The sequence below is a fragment of the Entamoeba invadens genome (assembly GCF_000330505.1).
Source record: "Entamoeba invadens IP1 unplaced genomic scaffold scaff_1105074725225, whole genome shotgun sequence".
NCBI lineage: Eukaryota > Evosea > Mastigamoebida > Endamoebidae > Entamoeba > Entamoeba invadens.
Window position 1 is genome coordinate 113,175 of NW_004443552.1, and position 18,302 is coordinate 131,476.

Below are 18,302 nucleotides of genomic sequence, written 5' to 3' on the forward strand. Positions count from 1 at the left end.
AAAAGAATGGCCATGCAAAGGAAGAGATTTTCTTTAAATCTCCCACTCAATGAAGAAAAGAGAAAAAAGTCGGCTTTTGCGGCCTTTTCTGTGCAAAAACGAAGGTGTCAAAAAAACACCAAAAAATAACATCCCAAAAATGTTTTTATAAACTTATTTGTTCAAAGACAAAAATGAAAAAAATTCATTTTTGGGAATACTATCGATTTATATATCAATTGTCTCGACTTTTTGTTTTCATTATTGGGTATCAAATTAGGTACTCTTCCAATATAAATCCATTACTTTGAACTCTTTTTTTCAGCCTTTTAATTTTTCATACAAACAAAAATGGCACCAAAGACTTTTTATGACCAAAATATCACTTTCAAGTGTTATTTTAATGATATTGTAACCAATACGAATTAAATGCCTTCACAAAACAATAAAAAACAAAAGGAATAACAAAAACAATACCATTTTCATTCTTTAAAATTGTTTTTCCAAATCGTTTCATTGAGCAACAGAGCCAGTGCCGACGAGCAAAGAAGTGCACACGTGTTCATGATTGTCACGAACGTCATTCCCATTTCTCGTTGTTCCTTTTTCATTTTCTTTTTAAGGATCCAATACATTACTTGGACATAGGCGCACCCTCCAATAAGACCGACTATTAAAAGGATCCCAATCATGACTCCGATCCCCCATTCATCTACCATAAAGTGTTCTGCGCCTTGCACGCACATCAACACGCACAATGAAAATTGGAAGATTGTAAGTATCCAGACGGGTTTCAATTTGAAGAGTGGTAACGAACTTCTCGAGATGAACACGCCAAGTTGGTAACAAAACGCCAAAATCTCATAGAAATTTTTGAGGAAGAAATTGTCACTTGTTTTTGCGGCTTCTCTGTCCATCGAGACATATATCGCCGATGGATTGATGATATATTCAAAGAAGTACACAAGACTTAAATTGATCCCAAGCCACCACGTCAACTTGATACCACTTAATAACTTTTGCCAGAATGTGCCTTCTTCCTTCTCTTCATCTGCAAACATCCCTTTTTCATCTTTATGTACTTCGCGCTGTTCTGAAGTCTCTGAATGACTCTCTTGAGTCTCTCCATGTTGTATTTCGTCACTTTGAATGGCATTTTCTTTCAAATTATCTATCACTAATGGCTTTGATTCACTAGGTGTCGATGCTTCAGCGTTTTCTTGTTTCTCCGCTTTCTTCTCGTTTGCTAGGAGATCCTCCGGAGTGGGCGGTTTGATCATAAAGAAGAAGACTAACGCATAAATAACACACAAAGGTGTTAAAGTCGTGAAACTGATGGTATCAGGAACATTCAATCCTGAGTAAAACAAGTACAACCCACTCCCAGCTACTCCAGCAAAGCCTGTCCCACTGGACCACCCATTCACCATCTCAGACGGAAAACGCCCCGAGTAAGATAAGATGACTGACTCGGCAAATGACTGAACTCCTCCAATGACTAATATCATACATAGTGCTAAGCCAAATAACACGTAAGACTCCGATTGAGTATATTCCTGTAAAAGAATAGCCAAAACTATCCCAAAGAGACCAATCAAGTTGAAAATGGTTGAAAAGAGCAGTCGAATTTTGATGGGAATTTTGTAGAGGAAAAGCATATTAAAAATTCGAAGAATTAAACCAGCAAAAGTGTTGCACCACAAAACAAGTGGATTCAGCGCATCGGCGTGGAAAAAGGAACACAATGAACTCGCAGAGGAATTCACAACAACAAAGTTGATGTTATTGATTGTCCCTATTATAAAGAACCCAAGATAATTGCGGTAATAGTCCCACCCCTTTGTCAGATGTAAGAACTTCAGAACACGATTCACCATCCTTTTAAAGTTCTACAAGTCGAAGTTCTTATTTCCTCTGAAGTGTTTTCATTAAAAATGGCAAAGCTTTTATTGAGCATTTATTATTGCTAAGACGTCTTTTTGGTATTAGGAGATTCTATTTGATGATGAAGATGGCTTTGATTGGTGACTTTGTTATAATTTTGCCAATAATAAAAATCAAATTGAGAAAGAAGAACAAATCTTATTCAATTGGTTAATGAGTACTAATCGTATAATATAGTATGTTTGTATTAATATTTAATTTAAATTAAACTATAATCAAACGGATAAGTATTTACTATTATCAAAACAACGAAAATGGTTGTTTTGTTAATAAATAAATAAACAAATGTTGTTAAATTTGTTTTCTTATTAAAATCTATTCAAAAATTAACACAACAAACGATTTTTTTTATTGTTTTTTACATAATCTCAAAAGTGTTTGTAAATTATTTAAAATATTAGATATAATATAATTATTATTTGAAATATATTACACTTTTAAATTGAACCCCATAATTCTTGTAAAATGGTATTATATAAAATTAATAAAAAGGAGAAATGATTAAAAGGGAAAGTTTTCAAAACAGTAATAAATGTTAATTCATTTATTATCAAATGATGATAAACACAGACCTGTTCTGATACAATAGGAGGAACAAAACTGCATAATTATCTGATGATATTTTTTGTTTGCAACTTTATTATTAAGTTCATCAATAATACAATATTTCAAAAATATTAATATTTTTATTATTTAGTTTAATACTTCAATTAATATCTAATAATTTAATTATAATTTATTATTATTGATTTCAATACTATTAGTTTATTAATTAAATAAATCATTTCATGAGTAGCTTATAAATAGACGCCGTTTCTTTGAAAGTACTAAACTTCTCACAAAAGGCAATGATCCTATCGTGCACATCCCCTTCCACCTTCTGATCCATTCGAATAAACGTGTCTAAGAAGTCACATACGACTCTGATATACCTCTTGTTATTCTCTTTTTCTTTCATTGTGAAATCAACCAATCTTAGTGTAAACGACTCAAACGTCTTAGCATTTTTCAGTAAGAGTTCTTTGACTGTTGCGACCACGTTTAAAGTTGGTTCCATTTTGATGATTGCAGTCACAAAATTGTGTTCCGAGTCTGTCCCAACTACCTTCTTTAACACCTCCGAAGCTATTTCTTTGTTATTTTCAATCACCGAGCTGATTTGACTTGGAACGAAGTACTTGACTATATTCTCCTCTTCCAACAACTCCATCAATTCGTCCTTATCGTCGTCATCCAATTTCTCTGTCGACGCGCGTCTGACCAAATTCAGAGTCTCTGCTGATATTTGAGTTGGATCAAAAATTGGCATAAAATTGATTTCTGGAATTAAGAACATCAACTCGTCATGTCCAGGCATTAAGAGTGTTGGTGTTGGAGCATTCAAAGGAGGGAATATAGGGCCAGGAAGAGGGATGTCATACATTTTTAAGATATCTCTGTCTTTTGGGGCGGATTCGTCGGGGTCCGAAAATATGGGTTGGACTGATGGGACGTTACATGGAACATTTGTCTCATACTCATTAGTTAATGCGGTGATATCTACTGGAGGGACTTGAAGTTTGCCCATTGCAATAATTTCGCTGAGAGATTTCTATAGTGTTAAATAACATAATTATAACTATAAATTATAATATTTTTAATAATAATAATTATAATACTTTAAATAATTATAATTATAATAATTTAAATAATTTTCAATATAATAATGTTTTTGCATTGATACAACCATATATTATATATATATAATATTAATATTATTAAATAATAGAACAAACATCTTGTGGGCATACTGAAGCAAACAACGATAAAATGAACTGTTTGTCGAACGCTTCTGCCTTTTGGAGCTCTTTGACAAGTACCTTAAAGAATGGGTTTGACGTAATAGAAGCTTGTTTTGAGAGTATAAAGCAGAGAGTCAAAAGTTGTGTTTGTGTGAGGAGTTGTGAGTCGAGTAAAATAGTGAGTCCGGTGAGTAAAGAGAAAACCTCTGACCGTTGAACCAAATGAGTGATTGAAGTGTTAATAGCGTCGAGTGTCTTAGTGTTATCGTTTAGAATTGATAACGCGTCGACTATTTGTTGTGGTTGGGGCATCTTCTATAATTTAATAGATTTCAATGTATTAAAATAGAATAACACAATTAAATAGTATTTTTATTATAATTAATACGAAAAACAAATAAAGAGACAAACACCAATAACTTGAGTTAAGACTAAAATTTGTATATCTTTAAAAATTAGTCATGGAAGTTTATAAAAAGAAGAGTTATGGAAGAGATTCATTTTACGACTTCTCAAAACAAACCCACTACGAGTTTAGAGACCTCAATCAAATAACTGCCGAGACATTAAATAATATACTTCACCAAAACGCGTGCCCTGGAAACTACATTTTCTTGAAGACAGACGATCCAAAAGAAATCCAAACTATATTAGATAAGAAAGACATAAGAGGAATACTCCAATTCTACCCGGAAGGCGTCGATAGTATATACTTGTGCTATACAGAAGAGAAAGACTTTCAACAACAAGTGAGTGGTATAATGAGTCAGATCATTGTTACGTATTATGATAACTATACAAGTCTATTGCTTGACTGGTCGAGGTTTGCGAATACAAGATTGGGACCAAATGGTGAAAACAAAGCTTTAGCTGTATTTCGAGACGAAAACAATTATTTGGCATTCAAGAAGATGATTGAAACACTGAAGAAAATACACTGCGACTATAGCGTCAAGCCAGAATACGAGTTCGACCTGGTTGACTACAACAGCATTTCGTTGTTTGACTTGGACGTCGAGCATTTGAACCAAAGTATTTACAGGCAATTCGTCGTGAATGTCGTGAGTTGTAAGGACGAGAACATTGCAACGAAATTTCCCGAAACGTTAATCCGGAACAACACCGTGCAACGCCTCATCGACTCGTTCCGAACAACAAAAGCCATTCGCGTGAAAAAGTCCGAGTTGCTCACAACTCCTCAAAACATCGAAATTGTAACAAACGAAATTGCTTCCTTCAGACATTTATTCACAATATCGACAAAAGAACACACATCGTTTGAAACTATCTTCTGGGAGCGAGCGAAAAAGTATCCACAAGACTCGGAAATTTATCAGTTCCTTGTCAAGTGGTATGCAAAGAATGGGCAACTCTTTTGGGTGTATCAAATCATTCGAATGATGTGTTCGATCATTTCAAGTACCTTCTTGGCTTACTTTTTGGCACCAAACCATTTGGATGGAATCACGGAGATCATGTCACACAACATTCTTTTAAAGAAGTGTAAACGAACTGACTTAGCGAAAGGGTATGTACCGGCAACAACAAACGAAGATATGGACTATCCACAAGTCTTAAAGGATAAATTGTGTGAAGTGTCGAAAGTGACTTACGTCAGACAAGTCGTGTTGGCGCTCTACATATCGGATATCACATCCGACTTGATGAGAATGCTTCTGATTGAACGGAGAGGCCAGATCGTCGACCTTGTATTCAACGACAGGAATCTGAGCTCACACATTTACTGTCTCTTTGAAAAGGGCAGTTTGAAACAACGGTTTAAAGTATTAACGTTGTGTTGTTTGATGATGAAAACCATTCAGAACAAGAGTGTAGGAGCAATCAAAGACATAGATAGTCAATATAGTGCGTACTCTGAATTGAATGTCTTTGAAATGATGATTGAAGCGTTGAAAGAAGAGGGGTACGACATGAGGAGTAGAGGTGTCGATTTGATGCAAACGATGTTATTAGTCGACCAACAACGATTCAATCAGAAGATGTATATAGTGAATTCAAAGGGGGAGTATCCTATTCAAATTGTATTACACCGGTTTACTAAAGAGACTCACCGATCGTTGATCCTTAGTGAGTCTGTTGTGTTACAGAATTTACTCCAAATGAAGGGATTTACGTCGAAGGGAATTACAAAGACACAAGCGTTGAGAGTGTTATACGAATTAAAAGTGATCGACGAGTTGAGCCGGCCACTCTATAAACTTCCCATGCAGAACGATGACACCATCAAAGAGGTGTTAAAGTCCATTGGACCGAATTACGACTGTTTGGTCATAGAGACCATTAATGTATTAACAACGTGTTTGATGGCACATAAACGACTTGCGTTTGGGCATTGGGTCTTATCGCAACACTTGTTGGACTATTACGAGCGATTTTTGTTCTGCAAAGACACGATGTTATCGATCAGTATCATCCATTCAATTAGAAAGTTAGTTGAGACGGAGCCGACGTTTGCGAAGGTCTTTTGTGGGCATCCGATATTTGGCACGATGTTGTTGAGGTATTTTGAACAAGAGAACAAATCGAATGTGGCGTATTCCGCGATAGCTTCGTTGATCGAAGATATCACAACGAAGGCTGGATACGATTATTACGCTTCTGCTATCTTCAATGAGATAGTTGACATTAATAGGACGGGCGACATGTCGAGAGTGTTGAACAACCTTCTGAAATATCCATTCAGGTTTGCGTGTCAAATGGATGGCAGAGAAATCCCGATACCAAATGAGCGACTTGAAATACCCGTTCAAATGCGAAAGGTTGAAATGTTGTGTGTAGGGGATTTACTCGCGAGGACGACTGAAATAGGGGAGAAGGGGTCTTTTCACTTTTATGGTGACAGCGCTATGGACGAAGGCAAGTAGCTGTAATTAGTTCTTTTGGTTGTTTTTGGAGTTATTTGTGAAGTAAAAAAATGATGGAAAGAACTGGTCACCATAGAAGAGCGCTGACTAATGGAAGACGGACTCGACTATTATTACACAAGTCCGGCTAAAGAGAAGGAGCAAAAACCTAATGACAAACTGATGGTGATTGTCTCACTCACTATAATGTTTGGGATATTTATATTAAGTGCGATTGGGTCACTCCAAACGTATTTTTTTCGAAATGGTGTCGAGACTGTTGTAGGGTTAATAGGGTTCCTGTTTTTTGGTGGTGCTGTGTGGTCTTTTTTTAAAACTGCAACGACTAACGCAGGAAGAGTGAATGGATACACACCAGTCGCTTCAGTTGATGAGTTGGAAGCTGCCAAAAAGCGAGTGGAAGATGGTGTGTTGAAAAACAAGAAAACGTGTGATATGATGTGTAGAGTGAGGTGGTGCCCGAAGTGTGAGTCGTTTCGCCCATCGAGATCGTATCACTGTAATAAGTGCAAGATGTGTGTTGAGAGAAGAGATGTTTGTGATACGTTGATAATATTATTTTAATTAAGAATTTAATATATTTTAATATAACAAACAGCATCATTGTCCTTGGGTCAAGAATTGTATAGGTAAAAACAATTACAAGTACTTTATACAGTTTCTTCTTTACACGGATTTAGCTTTAGTTGTTTCTGTAACAGTCAATATATTTGTTTTAGTCGATTCAGTCGGTTATATGGTTTGTTTATATTAACTCTTGTTGTTACTTTATATTCTTATTAATTTATTAAACAACAAAACACTAATTGTAGACTAAAAATAAAACACAAGACGTGTCACTGTATGCATTCACAACAATCACCCCAAGCGCAACTGGACTAGCATTCTCAGTCTTATTGCTTCTCTCTATAACACTTCTCTTAATAAATCATTTATACAACATTGGAGCAAATGTGACTTTAATGGAAATTATTGAAAAGGAACGTCTTCTGTCTTTGAATACAAAAATGGAGTCTTTAGTCAATGAAAGAGTACCCTCATACGACAGAGGTATTGCCAATAATTTCAAAGAGGTGTTTGGCTCAACATTTCGCGAGTGGGTTCTCCCTGTCAAACCAAAAAGCAATGTATTAGAAGTATAATAATTTTTTATTAAATTATAGTATTTGTCATTCGACGCTTTGAACCAGAATATACTATTAAAATAGAATAATAAAAACTATAAATTAAAAACTAGAAAAGTAGTCGTGAAATGGTACTTACCACCCATTCACGCATTCCTTCACTTTGCGCTCTTCCATTTATCGATCATTTTCTGTGTGACTTTGTGTCCTCTGCAATATGCAACAAATGTCGAGCATTTAACTTCTTGTAATAACTTGTCTGCGGGAGCTTTGAGGAGTTGCATCGCAATGTAGATATCGTCGCACTCTAGGATGTGATGTTTCAAGTAATGGACAATTGCGTTCGCAATCGTGAACATCGCTTTATATCCGTCTAACAAACAAAAGTCGAAAACCGCATAGAGAAAGTCGCACGGTAAGATTCGCGAGAACCAGACCATATACCAATCAAACATGTAGACGTGGATGTCCAAGTCCAAATATCCCAAAGCTACTAAATGCCGATATGACGTGTGGTGAATGTTTTTCAGCATCAAGTCGTTGATCTTTCCCAATTCTATCAGCCCAGGAAAGCCCACTTGGAGGCATGGCTTCAAATTATACTTCGGGTTATTCAAAATCATTTCCATCATCTTATAAGTCGCCAACCGCTCTTTCAATATCGAAAAGAGGATTCCAGCGAAATCACTCATTCCTTGTGTATATCCCAAGTCATTGTTTTTCTGTGATATCGCTCGTAAAATCAAAAAGAGCTCTCTTCTGCCCATTTTAAAGTCAGTTTGAAACAAGTAGTGCAACCCTAATGTGCGCTTCACGTCCAAATCAATTTGGACGTCGTCTGCAATGGACTCGATGTTATAAAACAATTGCTTTCAGTAAGTCATATGTATTATAATATATTAATTATAAAATATAGTATAGTATCAGATACTATATATATAGTATTTTATACAATAGGATACTATAATATATCTATGTAACAAACATCTATGTTCTCGTCATTCTCTTCGAGTACATATTGCTTTGTTACTAACTTCCAATAGTCAGCTCGTGACGGTAATGGAACCCCTTTGTATACTCGCGACTTCAACTTTTTGGGAATGGACCCATTCTGTTTCCAAGTCTCGAGCATCCGTTTCCACTTCACTGCTCGGGTCTCTTCGTGCTGTATTTGGGAAGGGGTAAGTGTCTCACACTTTGAAATTTGATCGACGCCCTCCTCGAGGAAAAATCCAAAACGATTTCCGGCGGGTGGGGGGAGTGGAGATATTGTGTGGTCGTCGACGTTGTATTGGGCAAGTAAGTTAATCATGCCAATAAAATTACAAGTTTATTTTATTTATTTATTTTCCTTTTTTGTTCCTCTTTCCATCTGAATTTCGACAACAAGAGCGATAGTCTTATTGCACTATTTGGTGGGTTTGAAAAAAAAAGAGAAATGGGACATACTCTTGATGTCTCGTTTTTTTTGGGGTCGATAAAACAAATTTTATGCCAAAAATGAAGAAAAGAAAACCTCTCTATTTTTTTCGGTTGTTTCCACTCTTTGAGCTTTTCTGTTTTTTTTGCCAGTGTACTTAAAAACAGAATTTTTTTGATGTGTTCAATTTTTACAATTAATATTAGTAAAATTCTAGTTATAGTATGGAATTTGTGAAGTTCTAAAATAAAATAAAAAATGTAATGTTTGACAATTCTTTTTATAATTTTTTTATATAACTACCTAAATCATTGACCAAAACATAACTTTATTGATTTATATATTAAAAAAATAGTTATAGTATACTATTCATTTTGATTTATATTAAAATTGAAGTATTTATGGGAAAACAAAGTAACGATTATTGTATATTTATAATTATGTATAACAAACCCAAAAAAAGACTAGAAAAAACTCTCTATTCTGTTGTTTTTGAATTAACTGTTTTTTTTACATTTGTTTGAGAAAAGTTTATATCTAAATTAAATTATTAAATTTGAATAAAAAACATTATTCAATTAATTATAATAAATAGCAATAGTTATTAAAATGTATTAAGTACTTTTGTCAAAACTAATACATAAATATAATAAAAATTTAGTTTATTTATAACAATTATTAAAATTATAAAAGTAAAAATATATACCATGCAGAATACTACTATTTCGAATATAATAAAATAAACTATAGTAATATAATACATAAAATTACTTATTTTATTTTAATAAAAAAAAAATAAAAAATTGAAAAATAAAAACCCTTAAAAAAAAATAAAAAAAATAGCAAGACCATGTCAAACCCCATTGAATCCACACCACCTTCCAATCCAACGTTCCAAGAAATTGGTTTACTTCCCGAGGTGATCAAAGTAGTTGAACATTTAGGCTACAAAATGCCGACTCCCATTCAAAGTAGTAGTATTCCCGTCGCGTTGAAACGGAAAGACATAATTGGTATAGCTCAAACGGGGTCTGGCAAAACTGCTGCTTTTTTACTTCCGATGTTAAATCATTTATTAAACACGAATGAGCGCAAGCGGGATTTCTTTTGTATAGTAGTGGAACCAACCCGTGAATTAGCAGCACAAGTGATAGAAGTGTTAGATCGTATGGCGGAGGCGTTACCTGGTTTAGTTTCTTGTTTATTAGTTGGAGGGATGGATGAGATGAAACAAGCGGTTCTGTTAGCTAAGAAACCAAATGTGATTGTATGCACTCCCGGTCGTTTAGTGTATCACATTAATAACACAAAAGGGGTATCTCAATCGCTCCAAAAGACTCGTTTCCTAGTGATCGATGAAGCCGACAAGTTACTTGATATGGACTTTGCAGCGGATATTGACAAATTGATCGAGAGTGTTCCGAAGCAACGAACAACTATGCTCTTCTCAGCTACTATGTCAAGTCGTGTCGAAAAACTTCAACGCGCGTCGTTAGTCCATCCCGTCAAGATCAAACAATCGGAACAAAAGTACTCGACTGTGGACACCTTACGACAAGAGTACCTCTTCATCCCTTTCAAATACAGAGATGGCTATTTAATGGCAATACTCCAAAAGGTCGGTGCACAGAGTGCAATCATTTTCACTATGAAATGTAGTGGAAACACTCGACTTGTTTTGATGTTACGACAACTCGGGTACGAGGCAATTCCACTGAACGGCAAAATGTCGCAACAAAAGAGACTTTTGGCCTTAGAGAAATTTAAGAGTGGCAAGAGAAGTCTGTTAGTAGCGACGGATGTTGCGTCGAGAGGGTTAGATATCCCCGACGTCGACTTTGTCATCAACTACGATTGCCCGGTCGAGCCTAAAGACTATATCCATCGTGTCGGACGAACAGCGCGAGCCGGGAAAAGTGGGATGGCCATAACTATAGTCACACAATACTCTTTAGAGTTTTACCAACGTATTGAGACGATGATAGAGAAGAAGTTGGATGAGTATAAAGTTGAGGAACAAGTCGCAATGTCCTATGTGAATAGATGTAGTGAAGCGATGAGAGTCGTGAATCAAATATTAAAGGATGAAGCCAGTAAAGAGAAGGAACGGATTAAAGACAAGAACAAAGGAAATGCTGATGAAGAAGACTGATTGATTTAATTTTTTTAAGTTCAATGTATAAATGGAACTTTTAATGACTAATACGTCAATAGATGAGAAAAATCAATAAATAAAGAATAGAATAATAAAACTAAAAAGTATAGTTCGTGATGTGCGATACACTTCACTCGCGTTTTCAATTCATCGCAAAATTGGGTGCGGGGACGTACGGAGTTGTCTACAAAGTCAGGGACACGCAGAAAAACAGGATCGTCGCGATTAAAAAGTTTAACCTTGAAAATTTGGATGGGGACGGGATCACTTCATTGGGGTTACGAGAGGTCTACATCAGCTCGACACTTCGACACAAAAATATCAATCAGTTTGTCGTCACTTTTTTGACTTTGTGATATTCATAAACATGGTCTTAAGTATTAACGTGTAGAATCTTGGGAGTCTATTCGACAACAAATGAACTGTCTACAGTCATGGAATACTGCGACGGATCGCTACGACAGTTAATAGGCAATCCAAGATTTGTGAACATCCGTATCATTCGCTACCTTTTTAAGCAGATTTTGACGGCACTATTGTATTGCCACGAGCACCGAGTGTTCCATCGAGATCTGAAGCCGGAGAACATATTTGTTTTAAAAGATCTGACCGTCAAACTTGGCGACTTTGGTATGGCTCGCATGATGGGAGACTCTTGTTTCAGAGGATACACTGCAGAATGTATTTGCGACGCGTACGCACCGCCCGAGATGCTTGGAATCTATGACAACGAAACGACCCTTTATAAACCAAACTATAGTGAAAAGGTCGACATCTGGGCGGTCGGTGTGATGTTCAGTGAGATGATGGGGAGCACCGTGAACATTCAAAAGTTACGGATGTTCCCACATAAATTCCAATTGATAGAGGTCTTTCCTCTTCTTATCAACGAGGAAGACTTCAGCATGGCAACTGGAATGCTTCAAATGGATCCACGACAGAGATCATCAGCAAAGAGAGTGTTACAGTCCAATTTCTTCTTACAAGAAGAGGCGTGCCCGCTCTAATTCCGCTTTCATTTCAGACAGTCAACTTTACTCGATACATCTACCTCTTAATTGATTCTACTTGAAGAGTCAAAACATTTTCTATTTTAATAGTTAAATGTATGATTACATAACTATCAATTAGCATCTCAATAGACAATAGATAACAAAAAACAAATTAAAGTAGTCAAGCTTCGGTGTCTGGCTTAGGGTTGAGCATTCCACAGTCTCCAAAACAGTTTTTGCCGAATGTCACAGTGTCTTTGACTGTGCATGATCGAAGCTTCCGACAATTAAAGAAACAGAAGTCGTCAATCAGAGTCACTGAAGTTGGTATTTGGATTGATGTGATGTCTGCCCCGAAGAAACACCCATGTCCAATTTCTTGGACCCCAAGAGGAACTCCCACTGGAAACACCAGTCGGTCTTCTTTAGTAAATACTATGTCCAAGCATTTTACGTTGTTTTTAAGAAGAAGTTGAGCAATTCTGAATGGGACTTTTGCACTAAAAGTGCTTTGATGCGGATTTGTTTCTATTTCTCGTAATGAATCACAGCCAGACACAACGTTCTCCCCAAAATGAATTAATCCACAGGGGAGTACTACTTTACTTAGACTACTACAATTAATAAAACACTCCCCTTCAAGACTCGTCACACCCTTTGGTAACAAAATTTCTTTTAATTCATCGCAAAATGCGAAAGCGTGGTCACCTATCACTTCCAGTGTATTGGGGAAGTTGATCGCACTGAGAGCTTTACAATTCTCGAAAGCGGATTTCCGAATGAAGCGGACGTTCTCTGGAATTGTGATGGAGACAAGACTCCGGCACCACAGAAAGCAGTTCTCTGAGATCTCTTCAATGAAATTTGGTAACACGACTTCTTTGAGGGAGTAGTCACACATGAACGCACCGTCCTCGATGATTTTAATCGAGTCGGATAAGACCACCCCCTCAAGCCGAGTGCACTTTGAAAATGCTTTTGTGTCGATCTCGATCACACTCTTTGGGATCTTTAGAGTGTCAAACATACACCCCGCAAAGCATTCCTCCCCCAATATTTTAATGTTTTGCGGTATAACATTCCCATGAACTTCTCGGTCAGAAGCAGTGAACTCGATCTCGGCACACTTTGTGATGTTCATCGATATCAATTTAGCGACGTGATAGCTCACAAGCCCTCGATATATCCTGCACTGGGTATGGACCTTGACTAACCCAACACAATTGTTGAAACACCCTTTCCCGATAAACTTAAGTTTACTCGGGAGGGTGAGGGACGTCATTAATGAGCAATTTGCAAAGGAGTGGTCTCCAATCAACTTCACGGTATTTGGCACATTCAGTTCTTTGAGTCGCCGACAATTGGCAAAGCACCTCCTCTTCATTTCCGATATGCCGCCAAGTGTCACCGCAGTCAGCCAGTCGCAATTTTCAAAGGCGGACTCCCCAATTGAAATCAGTGATTTGGGTAACGCGATACTCTCGAGCGTGTTACTAAACATTCCTTTGAAGAGTATGTGGGTCACCCCATACCCAATTTGAGTTGGTTTCGGAGACGTTTGCGTGAACGTGACTGTTCTAAAATCGCAGTTTTCGCAGTTGTGAGCGAGAAAGAATGAATAGTCGACGGAATATCTATACACATATTGTTTATATCTTGGCGATGGTAAATCTTTGGGGGTATACAAATGCTGTTCCTCGATGGAAGGAAAGAGTTTTGTTTCGGAGATGGGGTTGAACCGATACCCATCCACAAAGTCCTGAAACTTTTTGGAGACAAAAGTGATGTGAATGAAGTCTGCGCGAGACTCGAAAAACAGGCCGACTCTTCGCACATCACTCACTGTCAATTTTCCTTTGTACAGTTCGGCCGTTGTATGAATTACGTCGGAAGACTTCGACATCGAAAATTCACTCAAAGTGCTTGTGCTTTCTGTGGTTGATGTCTCTTCGGTATTCATGTCTTTTTTAGTCTTTCTTTACTCTCTAATTTGTATTTTGTGTGTAGTTCATTTATTTTTTCACATGGTATTCAAGTATAGTTTATTTATAGTTTGTGTATTAGTTTTTACTTAAGCTTATTTTTAAGAAAAACACTTCAAGGTTCTGTTATTATTAAAAATAGTTAAGTTTTACTATGAAAGAAGTAAATCATTATATTATATTTCCATGGCATTTTGTTAAAATTAAAAAGTAACTATTTCTTGTCGAACATTAATAAAGAATCAAATATTACTTTATTTTAAACTTGTTGAAAGGCTATCAAATTATGCATTTTTGCTTTTATAATTGAATTAAACTATTTGATTATAATTAATTTATCAAACAATTATAGTTTTATCTTTTTCTTTTTTTATTAGAACAATGTTTTTGTAAGCCTAAATCATATTATTCTGTTCTAATAATTATTAATTTCGATTTGAGTTTTGTTGATGATATTCCAAACTAACACAAGTAATTGTTACAATTTTAATCAACTTTTTTCTTGGAGTAAATTAAATATTATTATTTTTTATTTATATCAACTAGTTAATAAATAAATTATTAAATGTTTTTTTTTGTGAATTCAACAATTTCATTGAAGACATTCTATTAACTTTGAGTCATTATATTTGTCTTCTCAAAATGATAATGTTACCGTACCAAAAGTTTTTTTTTAAATTGTTACTTCTTCTAAATCTTATTTATTTTTAATACTTATTAGTGAGAAAAAGTGCAAAAAACACTTAAAACATTTTCCATTTTTTTCAAAGATTAAGAATATAAGAAAAAATGAAAAAAAATTATTAGATATAAATAAAAAATAATAATTTAGATTATGGTTTTTATTGAGTTTCACTTTTTTTTAGTAAGCTGTAATAATTTTATAATTATTGTTTTTATTTGATTTAAAAAGATAATGTTTTTATATCAAAATATTGTATAGTATAAAAAACCAAAAAATATTTTGTTATTTTATAATCCAAGTACTTTCCAATTGAACTGTTTAATTTGGAAAACAATTATTATATCTGATTATTAGTTGTTTTTAACACAATTTTTTATTATTAATTTTAACAATTACAAAAAATTTTGTAATTATTTGTAAAGTAAAGTAATTTTGAAAAAAAGGTGAAAAAAAAATTTAGATGATTTCATAATGTAACTACTATATATCAATTGATGTCTACAGCCTTTATTTAATATTATTGAGAATAAAACACAACTAAACTTTTCAATATATTTAAACATTTAATAATTTGGATATTGTAAACAATAAAATTTTTACTGCCGTTATTAAATTTTTATATTATTATTTACATAATAAACTATAAGCATTCAATAGTTTCTTTTTTAAACAATATTAAATTATTATTTCATTTTAATTAATAATATTCACTACTATTCGGCTTATAATTTGCATATATATGCAATTGAAATGTTCATAGTTTGTTAATTTTTTATATGATCGTTAAATCAATACAAAGATTAATCACTTTAATTTTGGTATTAAATTTATTATAATAATTTAATAAACATTTATTGTTTGTAAATTAAAGGTCATGTATCAGTTTTTATAATTAAGCAATCGTTATAATCAGTTTGAATATGCAATGTAAATATTATACCATTTGTATTTTTTACAAATAAAACAAATATGTGATAAATATAACATTGCAAACACCATCCCAATCAAAAAAGAAGTAACAAAGGAGAAGTAAATTAAGTATTGAGAAGTAAATTTTAATTTTCACAAAGGTCAACTCATTTTAATTAACAATTTTTGTTATTAAAAACATAGTTTGTTATATATAAAAAACATTTCAATGTTATTAAAACAATTGGCCAAAATTCAAATATAAAATATTGTGTAAAAAGTTATATTTTATATTTGTTATATATAACAATTTGTGAAAACAATTAATAATATATTAAAATATACTATAAATATACGATAATTAAAACAATTAGATTTTTGTAATCTAATTTATTTTTATTGATTGTTTTCCTTGAAGAAAACCAATTGTAAATTATAAAGAAATAAAAAGATAATCATATCTAGAATCATTTCTTTTATTATTTTTTTCCAAAAAAATTACTATAAAATATAACTTATTCATATTTTTATTATAATTAGTTATAAACAATTCAACAAATTCTATCTGTTCTATTCGTTATTTTTTCTCTTTTTAATCCACGAAAAAAATCAACAATTGAAAATAGAAAACTTTACATCCAAATTTGTACTTAAATCAATAAATTATTTTAAATGTGTGAAAAAATATGCCACAAAATCGGGATATTTCCCTAAAATTTTGAAGTAAAAAACGAACCCTAAACATGCAACAAAAAAGTTCAAATAAAAACCAATCGAAAGAAGGAAAGAGAGTCGAGTTGTTCGGGAGTTTGAATGCATGGTATAATTATAGTAAAAGAACTATAATTAATCTACAAATGAAACAAAAAAAGAGGAACAAAGAAATTCAGTGAGAGATGAAACAAGGGAGCCTTGAGCGTGCAATCAAAGTGAATTGCACAACGACTTTATTTTTTGCGCGCCTTGGGAATGTCCGCAAGGATGAATTGAAGTGCTACTGTGAGCAGTTTGGACCGGTCAAAGACATTTCCGTTATGGTCGACCAAGACACTCAAAAGCCGAAGGGGTGTGGCTTTGTCAAGTTTATGACGCACGAAGATGCCAAAAGATGTGTTGAAGAGGCGCCGAAGAAAAACAAAGGCGACCCCATCAAGAAGAATTGGGTGATTGAATGGGCCAAGTCATCACAGATCAAAGAGGGGGATTTGGATAAGACTACACTATACATATCGAACTTGAATAAAGAGACTAATGTCGAGGATATGCTTCGAGCCAAATTTGGGATGTATGGGGTCATCGAGAAGATCACGCGAATAGAGAATGCGAAGGGGTCGTTTGCGTTTGTGAAATACGACAAAATGGAGAGTGCAGTGGAAGCAATCAATAAAGAAAATGGGAAGTGGTGGTGTGGCAATTTGATTGTGGTTGAATTTTCAGAGACGATCGAGTCGAAGAGAAGTCGCCGACAAAAGGCGACGATGAAAAAACAGTTTTCGACACATCAAATCAATCAAAGTCACACGTTGCCGGAAGCAAAAGCGTATGACGATAAAAGCGAAGCTTCTACACATCGCGCGACAAAGTCATATACACAATCACTGTCATCACAACAACTCGACGGGTTGTTTCATATACAAGACGGCTTTTTTACATCACAGTCACCATCTCCTAAGTCTACAGCGATCTCGAGTCATAAACATACCACTTCACAACCGTTTGATAAACACATCAACTCCATTTCACCATTTGATATGCTCTCGCCTCGCGATAATGACGACTCCGAAAGTCTCCCAATTTTCAGAGAACTTGTCACCCCATCCAACGGAAAAAAGACCACGTTTTGATTTTGTTGATACTTCAAATCACTTTACTTCTTATTTGTTTAACACTACAATGATCGTTTTATTATTGACACAACAAAGTCATTTAAAGAAAAACACCATCGAAGACTTAAACAATGGGTGATAAACATGGTTTCAACAAAGGTACTTGTTGAATCAATTTTTTAGTTCATAATAAGGGGAATTGAATATAAACTAGTATTGGTAATTTCTTTGTTAATACACTTATTTCAATTGTTTTCTTTTAACATCTTTTTGTTCCAAATAATATGCATTTGAGTTTTTTTTATAGATTTTTACTTTACTACTGTTTCAATGGTTGAAGACAGACCCTTTACAAAACAAATTAATTGTATTTCAATAACACAACAAGAAATTTAAAAAGTTAATGAAGACATTTTATTAACTGTTATATTGACAACAGATATTCAATTATCATATATAAATGATGATAATTGAATATAAGTTTCGTTATTCCAAATTTATAACGAGATTTGGAATAAAACGTTTTACTTCCAATTCATTTTGTAAAATAAATCAAAAATATAATGTGAAATTATTATAATGCACAAAAATGTAACATCAAACAAAAAGTGTATATAATC

At 34.2% G+C, this 18,302-nt stretch overlaps 9 protein-coding genes across 9 annotated transcripts; 5 read left to right on the forward strand and 4 right to left on the reverse strand.

The window, feature by feature from the left end:
* Positions 1–461: 461 nt before the first annotated feature.
* On the reverse strand, positions 462–1,856 carry EIN_380000 (protein btn-1 precursor, putative; the record flags this gene model as incomplete). The annotated part of the gene is made up of 1 exon (XM_004258826.1): positions 462–1,856. One exon carries the CDS (start codon positions 1,854–1,856, stop codon positions 462–464), a length of 1,395 nt encoding a protein of 464 aa, XP_004258874.1.
* An 848-nt stretch (positions 1,857–2,704) lies between these two features.
* On the reverse strand, positions 2,705–4,016 carry EIN_380010 (hypothetical protein; the record flags this gene model as incomplete). Its single annotated transcript, XM_004258827.1, has 2 exons — positions 2,705–3,514; positions 3,699–4,016. The coding sequence occupies 2 exons, from the start codon at positions 4,014–4,016 to the stop codon at positions 2,705–2,707; spliced, it is 1,128 nt and encodes a 375-aa protein (XP_004258875.1).
* A 149-nt stretch (positions 4,017–4,165) lies between these two features.
* Positions 4,166–6,589, forward strand: EIN_380020 (hypothetical protein; the record flags this gene model as incomplete). The annotated part of the gene is made up of 1 exon (XM_004258828.1): positions 4,166–6,589. The coding sequence occupies one exon, from the start codon at positions 4,166–4,168 to the stop codon at positions 6,587–6,589; it is 2,424 nt and encodes an 807-aa protein (XP_004258876.1).
* A 90-nt stretch (positions 6,590–6,679) lies between these two features.
* Positions 6,680–7,731, forward strand: EIN_380030 (zinc finger protein DHHC domain containing protein, putative; the record flags this gene model as incomplete). Its single annotated transcript, XM_004258829.1, has 3 exons — positions 6,680–7,123; positions 7,188–7,316; positions 7,402–7,731. 3 exons carry the CDS (start codon positions 6,680–6,682, stop codon positions 7,729–7,731), a joined length of 903 nt encoding a protein of 300 aa, XP_004258877.1.
* A 140-nt stretch (positions 7,732–7,871) lies between these two features.
* On the reverse strand, positions 7,872–9,025 carry EIN_380040 (hypothetical protein; the record flags this gene model as incomplete). The annotated part of the gene is made up of 2 exons (XM_004258830.1): positions 7,872–8,582; positions 8,699–9,025. 2 exons carry the CDS (start codon positions 9,023–9,025, stop codon positions 7,872–7,874), a joined length of 1,038 nt encoding a protein of 345 aa, XP_004258878.1.
* A 958-nt stretch (positions 9,026–9,983) lies between these two features.
* EIN_380050 (ATP-dependent rRNA helicase rrp3, putative) lies at positions 9,984–11,285 on the forward strand (the record flags this gene model as incomplete). The annotated part of the gene is made up of 1 exon (XM_004258831.1): positions 9,984–11,285. The coding sequence occupies one exon, from the start codon at positions 9,984–9,986 to the stop codon at positions 11,283–11,285; it is 1,302 nt and encodes a 433-aa protein (XP_004258879.1).
* Positions 11,286–11,404: 119 nt separating this feature from the next.
* Positions 11,405–12,295, forward strand: EIN_380060 (cell division protein kinase, putative; the record flags this gene model as incomplete). The annotated part of the gene is made up of 2 exons (XM_004258832.1): positions 11,405–11,616; positions 11,680–12,295. 2 exons carry the CDS (start codon positions 11,405–11,407, stop codon positions 12,293–12,295), a joined length of 828 nt encoding a protein of 275 aa, XP_004258880.1.
* Positions 12,296–12,461: 166 nt separating this feature from the next.
* EIN_380070 (hypothetical protein) lies at positions 12,462–14,240 on the reverse strand (the record flags this gene model as incomplete). The annotated part of the gene is made up of 1 exon (XM_004258833.1): positions 12,462–14,240. The coding sequence occupies one exon, from the start codon at positions 14,238–14,240 to the stop codon at positions 12,462–12,464; it is 1,779 nt and encodes a 592-aa protein (XP_004258881.1).
* Positions 14,241–16,752: 2,512 nt separating this feature from the next.
* On the forward strand, positions 16,753–17,700 carry EIN_380080 (RNA-binding protein, putative; the record flags this gene model as incomplete). The annotated part of the gene is made up of 1 exon (XM_004258834.1): positions 16,753–17,700. The coding sequence occupies one exon, from the start codon at positions 16,753–16,755 to the stop codon at positions 17,698–17,700; it is 948 nt and encodes a 315-aa protein (XP_004258882.1).
* Positions 17,701–18,302: the final 602 nt, after the last annotated feature.